Source organism: Mustela lutreola, chromosome 8, assembly GCF_030435805.1.
Source record: "Mustela lutreola isolate mMusLut2 chromosome 8, mMusLut2.pri, whole genome shotgun sequence".
NCBI classification, from domain to species: Eukaryota; Metazoa; Chordata; class Mammalia; order Carnivora; family Mustelidae; genus Mustela; species Mustela lutreola.
Window position 1 is genome coordinate 46,471,454 of NC_081297.1, and position 7,421 is coordinate 46,478,874.

General features: G+C 37.3%; 1 protein-coding gene across 1 annotated transcript in view; it reads right to left on the reverse strand.

The window, feature by feature from the left end:
• C8H12orf4 (chromosome 8 C12orf4 homolog) overlaps positions 1-7,388 on the reverse strand; it is a 40,338-nt gene extending 32,950 nt beyond the window's left edge. The window contains exons 1-3 of the mRNA XM_059184552.1: positions 7,296-7,388; positions 5,497-5,691; positions 3,654-3,799 (exon numbers count right to left, since the gene is read on the reverse strand). Of these exons, the coding sequence (XP_059040535.1) occupies positions 3,654-3,799; positions 5,497-5,674 (324 nt within the window). The 5' untranslated portion in view covers positions 5,675-5,691; positions 7,296-7,388. The remainder of the gene's footprint in view (positions 1-3,653; positions 3,800-5,496; positions 5,692-7,295) is intronic.
• Positions 7,389-7,421: the final 33 nt, after the last annotated feature.

Consider the following 7,421-nt stretch of genomic DNA (forward strand, 5'->3'; position numbering starts at 1 on the left):
AGAAGCAGGCTCCCCACTCTGCAGGGAGCCCCACATGGGGGTCCATCCCAGGACATGAGATCATGACCTGAGCTGAAGGGAGATGCTTAACCAACTGAGCCACCTAGGCGCCCCCACGGCACTCAATTTTAAATATTTGTCAGTCTGTAAACTCTATGAAGGTAAGAACTGTGTCTATTTTCTTTCTGCTTATCCCCAAGTGCCTAACACAATATCTGATGCCTAATAGAAGCTGAGTTCACATTTGATGAATGGATGAATAGAGAGACTTGAGAAGACAACACTGAAATGGAACATAGGGCACCGCCAAAAATACAAAGTCAACTTCACAATTTTGCCAACAGTTGGCTCTGTCTAGCTTTCTTCATCTAGCCAAGCTTACTTCTCATAATTAAAAAAAATTAGTGCAATAGCAAAGACATAGAAGTTGATTAGGAAAAAACCATAAAAGGTTTTTAGAGGCTGAAAACGTAGAACCTATGGCAGTAGGCAAGAAAAGGAAACATGGAAGAAAAGAGAATTCCTCCACACAGTAGGGATTCACAGTCAGACATACTTTAGTAGGCCATCAGAACCTATGCTACCAGGCAGGTACATCCATTGAAGTACAGCTCTGTTGTCAGGGGGCAATGGTCCTCTAGAACAGAAATCCCTTACATAACAGCAGGGTATTCGGTACATCTCTGCAGAGATGGGACAGACATCCTTCCTTGGAGCTGACCCTCACTGTATCACCCAAAGGTATCATCACTTATATTTATAACAATGACTCGGGGTCCTCAGGAGCCTGAGATCAAGAGCTGCACACTCCTCCTACTGAGCCGGCCAGGTACCCCTGTACTACATTTTTAGAAGATCTTTGTTAAAAGGTGGTGAAGGCAAAAGTTTCATGATTTAAATATATTAGCATTTGAAACATCTGCTAAGTCCATTTATAGTAAATGGAGCTCCTTCTTTCAAAACCAAGGTCATCAATATTACTGTAAACATTATGCTCTTTCACCTTTTTACTGATGGTCCCATTATCCTTCTCAGGTGACTGTAACACTGTTTACCCATACACTGCAGCAATGCGGTAGCCCCCTTTCTGGGGCTCATCATACTTGGATTCTTCTGATCTCTGCAAGGCTGCAGCTTCTAATCTCTCCTGGCTTTTTGGTGACTTGCAACATAATTTCTTTTTCTTTTTTTAACTCCTTTTTAGTTGCTGATTCCTACATTTCTTGAGCTTGTACTAGCTATTCAGCTTTTATAATTTTCACAGCCTGAATATATCCAGTGGGTCCTCTCGGTTTTTTTCCTGATAGTCAAGATTTCCATTTTTTTACTTTCAGAATTAGATTCTTCGTCCTTTCTTTCCTTAATTCTTTAAAAACAAACAAGCAACTATACTTCTAGTATTCTGGCATTGTTAGAAAGCTGAACTCTATGTAATGTGGGGTGCTATGTATCTTCTAAATTTGCAGAGGGTGAGAACAGATTACTTGCTTTATGGAGGTTTGTTGATTTTAGTTCACAATAAATCCATAATCTTGGGAGTAAATGAATAAGTATAAAGTGTTTTTATTTTGTTATATTAATATTATTATTATTACTATTGTTATGATCATTAATCTGGAAGATAGTCAAATTCCTATTTTTAGAATGGCTAATACGCAGAAAAATAAGGAAAACCATAAATTAGTGAATATGGTAATTACAATTTATAATAATATCAACTTAAACACCTAACCAGTCACTGACCTAACATTTGGGAAGTTGTCTCTTTGATTATACCAAATCAGGGCTGGAAGAGGCTCTGCTTCCAGATTTTGTATCAAACCAATAGCAATCCTAGAAGAGGGGTTGATTGCTTTCTTCAGGAACTCTTGGGCACTCTTCCTCCCCCACCTTCTCTACATGCTCCCAGGTATTTACCTTGATCCCAACACTAACTGCACAGTGTTACTGGCTACAGACTTCTTTGTTTCCTTCCACAGAGCATAAGCTCCTTGAAGGCAAAGACTTATTCTCAACTGTGTGCCCAACCCATTTTAGATGTACAAAAAAATACTACTTGAATAAATTGAGTAGAATTATTCTTTTACTACATCTTATGTTCTTTCTCATCAGCAGAAAGATGTGGTTTTAAATAATAATTATTACAGGTGTATCTTTTTTAATGCACCCGTGTTCTTAATATTTAAAATAATACATGTAGGGGCGCCTGGGTGGCTCAGTGGGTTAAAGCCGCTGCCTTCAGCTCAGGTCATGATCCCAGGGTCCTGGGATCGAGCCCCGCATCGGGCTCTCTGCTCAGCGGGGTGCCTGCTTCCTCCTCTCTCTCTGCCTACTTGTGATCTCTGTCTGTCAAATAAATAAATAAAATCTTTAAAAAAAATAATAAAATAATACATGTAAATAGTATCATCTTTTTAAAATATACTAGGAAACCTTAATAGGCATGAAGGAAACTGCTTTGAACAATAAAATATGACCCCATAAAATTGATTTTTTTTAAATTTTTTATTTTTTATAAACATGTAATATATTTTTATCCCCAGGGATACAGGTATGTGAATCACCAGGTTTACACACCTCACAGCACTCACCATAGAAAATTGATTTTTAAATTCTCATAGACCGAGTTGCTTAAAGTGGTATGTAATTCACTCATTATAGCTTGCAATTATTGAATTTGTCTGTTTGTGTAGTTTTGTTTCTGGCTCTCTAACTCAAATGTAAATTCATTTTGTGTCTATCTCATTCACCATTATATGTCCATATTTTTTCACATTACACTTCTGAGAAATCAGAATGTGTCTTGTACTGATGGTATCTTGGTATTCTATCATTGTTTAATTGGTGGTGGTGTTCTATCTCAGTAGTAAATAAAATAATGGTATGTTATGATAGATGGCATCTTAGACTTTATGAAATAAGATATATTACTTAAATAGAAAAATGATGACATTATGTAACTATAAAAATGACAGTGAGGGAGCACCCGGGTGGCTCAGTCAGTTAGTGACTGACTCTTGATTTTGGCTCAGATCATGATCTCAGGGTTGTAAGATTAAGCCCTGCATCGGGCTGCGCACTGAGCATGCAGCCTGCTTAAGATTCTCTCTCTCCCTCTGCCCCCGACCCCCACTCACGCCAGTTTGCTCTATCTCTTAAAAAAACAAAAAAGGCAACAAGAATAGTGAGGATAAGTGAGAGGACAAAAGTAAAAGCTTAAAATGAACCACTACTGCTAGCTTAAGGTTTCCAGATGCTACAGATGAAATTAGAATTTCATATAAGAAAAGAATAAATTTTACTCTAATTATGTTCCATATAATATGTGGGGTATACTTACAGTAAAAAAAATATATTCATTCTTTGGGATTTGAGTGCCCTGTATTTTTGATTGCTAAATCTGCCAACCCTGTCCTGGTTAGAAATACAAAAGTAGCTGCCCTTTTACAAAGACATTACATAAAGTATTTTGTGCTTACCCTCATACAGGAAGGAAGCACATGAATGTCAATACAGATCATATATTATGGAATAAAGTCTAGTATGTCGAGAAAAAAGGATTCCGCAACTGTTTCACTATTACTTTAGCAATTTAAAAGCTTCATTGAAGTCCAGAATATCTCTGAAATTCACAATCTTATCTATTTTCTTACCTCAGCATAAGCTTTGGCCCATGAACTGGCTAGCTGATGTAAATCTACTTCACCGGACTTCACAGCTTCCAGGGATGCTTCGGCATCGCTGTCATAATCCCTGAGGGATTCTTCTTCTATAAACTGGCTTAGAGCTTCTTTTAAGTCTGTAACAGGGATAAGAAATGCCAACATCAGAAAATCCCAACATAAAGAGGGAACATTTTACCTGGATAGGTCTTCCAATGTGAAATTTTATCAAGCTTGTATCCTTAACTGAATGTCTAAATAAAATAAAATTAGCTTGGGTATCATTTGACTAGTTTCACAATTATTTTTCTTTACTATTACAGGTTATTGCATTGAGAATGGTTAAAACTCTTAACTCTTATGTATAACCTTGACACTGATTTAAAAACATTACTTTCTTAAGTCTGATTTTTCAGTTTGAAAAGAAAAATCTGAAAAAGAAACTGAAAAACTAAAAAAGAAAAATCTACAAATTTTCAGAAGGTTATCATATTTAAATAAAAAAGCTTCCTATATATAGAGTTACATTCTTTGAATTTGAAAGAGAAATTGGGTGATTAGCATATTAAATGGATTTAATTGGGATGATTTATAATTCTAGTTTTAGCAACCCTACTTAGAGATGATATAATGGAAAGAGCATAGGGATAGAAATCAGGGTATTTGTGTTCTGATTTTGGCTCTGTCACTATGTTTGTAACCTTAGACCCATGGTTCTCAGTTTTTAGCATGCATAAGAATTCCCTGGAGGGCGTACTGAAATAAATTGCTACATGCCACCCCTAGAGTGTCTGATTCTGAAAGAATGGGGCGAAGCCCAAGAATGTGCATTTCTAACAAGGTTCCAAGGGATGCTGTAGCTTCTGATCAAGGAACAACCTTTGGGAACCACTGCTTTAGGCAAAGAATTTAACTTTTCAATGTACCAGTTTCCTTATTTGTATAATGAAATCATGTTAAAAAGTTCCTAGATTCCATTACAACTCTATGACCTAACATATTCTCAACTTCAAATGTTTTTATCATTTGCGAGATAAAACACAGAGACCTTTTACAAATGATTTAATACAGATGACCTTATGGAATTAATTTAGGTGAGCAATAATTATTCAAAGATTAGTATTGCTTCCCTTCCATGATATCTCAGGAATAGAGGACCAGATCATTAAAAAGGCAATGCATTTAGCAACACAATTCTCTAATATCATAAGTAGTGATAACTGAAATGAATCCACCCAACTAAATTAAGAGAGTAAGCATTCTAACCCAAACCTTGTAGCTAATTTTTCATTTATTTTAAATTTTTTTTTAATATGGGGCATGAACTCACAACCTGAGATCAAGGCCTGAGCTGGGATCAAGAGTCAGACACTTAACTGGCCAAGTTGCCCTAGTGCCCCTATAATTTAATTTTTGTACTAAATTACTTAGTAAACAACTACAAGGGTTATAGAAAAAATATCAATAAATCAAAGGCCTGGGGAACCTTTTTATTCTAGGAAGCAATTAAACACATCTGCTGTTTCAAGCTTCTCAGGCTTAAGCTTTCTAATATGAAATGTCTAAGGAAAGAGACTATCAGAAAATAATAAAGTATTAAAAAATCCATCCTCAGGGTGCCTCAGTAGCTCAGTTGGTTAAGTGTCTGACTCTTGATTTTGGCTCAGGTCATGACCTCATGGGTCATGAGATGAAGCCCAGTGCTGGGCTCCACACCCAGTGGGGAATCCGCTTGAAGATTCTCTCCCTCTGCTCCTCCCCCAACCCCCACAAGCTCGTTGTGTGTCTCTCTCTCTAAAATAAATAGATAAATCTTTACAAAATCAGTTCTCACCTTTTTCTATAAAGCATGGTAAACTGTGCAGCAGCATTAGACGCCCATGTAAATGACTGGCATTCTCTTGAACAGGAAATTTGAGAGGCACCCTCAGTTCTAAGCACTGACTTCCTACTTTGAATTTATATACAAATTCCCTCTCTGTGTTGCAGAATCTTTCTCTGCTTTTCTTCATCTTCTTTGGCAGGATTTCTATAGAACAAACAAACAAACAAAAACCCAGCAGATTATAAGTCCATAAAAACCATGTTTCGTTATTGTTGTACCACTTCTAAGAAAATGTTCCACGACTCAGTGATTTTGTTTGTGTGACTCAAAGCTAATTATTTTTGGTTTTCCTACCTTCATCCCTGCATTTTAATCTTCACAAAGAAAATGAAGTGCTTCTTTTCTTTTTTTAATAAAAAAAGTTCCTTTTGAACTTCACTTAGGAAAAAAAAAGCCATTATGCCCATAAACTATTTTGCATACCTAGGCAGGATTCTCAATAATAGAGAGAGAACACGGAGAGAAGAGCAGAGAAGATTTTTAGGAAGAGATGACTAGGTGGACAGATAAGGAGTTTATGAAACAACTGGTGAATACGAAGTCAAAGAAACAGATCGGGGACCAAGAAGTGATCTTGAAGATCTTGGATGCTGTGAGTATGAGATCTTATTGGATACGGATGCAAGAAAGATGGTGTTAGGAAGATTTCCATGTGAGAAAAAGTACAGTATATCCCAAAAGGTAAATCGGACACTTCAAAAAGACGAAATTCTGGCCACAAAGAGGAAGAAGCAATATCAATTAAGGATTTATTTATCAGCCTCCTTAGTAGGCTCGCTCCATCTCTACACTTTTCACCATCAAATCAGTTTTCACAGTATTCTCCATGCTGAAGTTACAGTAATCTTTCCAAAGTGCCTATATGATCATGTTGCTCATCTACTTAAAACTTTTTGATCATATTCCATTGCTCTCAGGATAAAATTCAAATGCCTTCACCCAGTACACAACGTTTCTATTTCCACACTTCTCCCCCCCAGCACCTGCAACCCCTCATCCTCAACACACAAATTCACAAACCATTTTCCAGTCATATTAAGCTCTTTTTAATACCAAACCTCTCTTTCCACTTCCAACCTTTTTGAATGATTTTTCTTTGCCTAGAGCACTCTTACTGCCTTTTTTCTTGGATAACAACTACTCATTCTACAGGTCTCAGCTTAGATGGGCACCGGGGAGTCTTTAAATTTGTAAGACTGTCATAAGGATTAATTGAGTAATAAATACGAAGCATCTGACAAACAAGATGATCAACAGATGAAGGCTAGTAATAATAATAAAAGTTCTCTAATACCGTAGTAATTTAAAAATCATAGGATACTGATTGAGTATACATGATGAAGACAAAGGCAGTAAGGGAACACAGTAAAAGGGAACTGAAAGTTAGGGATAAGTGGGTTATGATCTAATCTTGTTTAGATTCAGTATTTTCGATCAACAAAAACCATTAGCTCCGGTTTTAAACGGTTCAACATATAAACTTACTATGTTTCAACAAACTGAAACTTTAGTTCTCTCTCCCCAATTTTATGTTATTTATTTATTTTTAGCAGGGGTAAAATCAAGGAAGGTTTTCCGGGCAAAATTGGGATGGGATCCTGCCGCCAACAGAGAGCAGGTTCTGAGTGCAGGAAAGGGAAGGCAAGTTGCCGGCGCGAGAAGCTCTTGCCGAATGAGGACAACACCCCCTCCGTTAGGCGGATGCAGTCCCAAAGATATTCCTCGCTCTTGGTCCTGGGCTCACCTACCCTAGTTCCGAAGTCGTGAGCCGAACGCACACTCCGAGCTGTCAGTGAGCTGGGGCACAGGGAACATCAGCTGACTTACCCCTTTGTTTTTACAGCCAACAGATCCGCTTCAGCAGATTCGCCCAG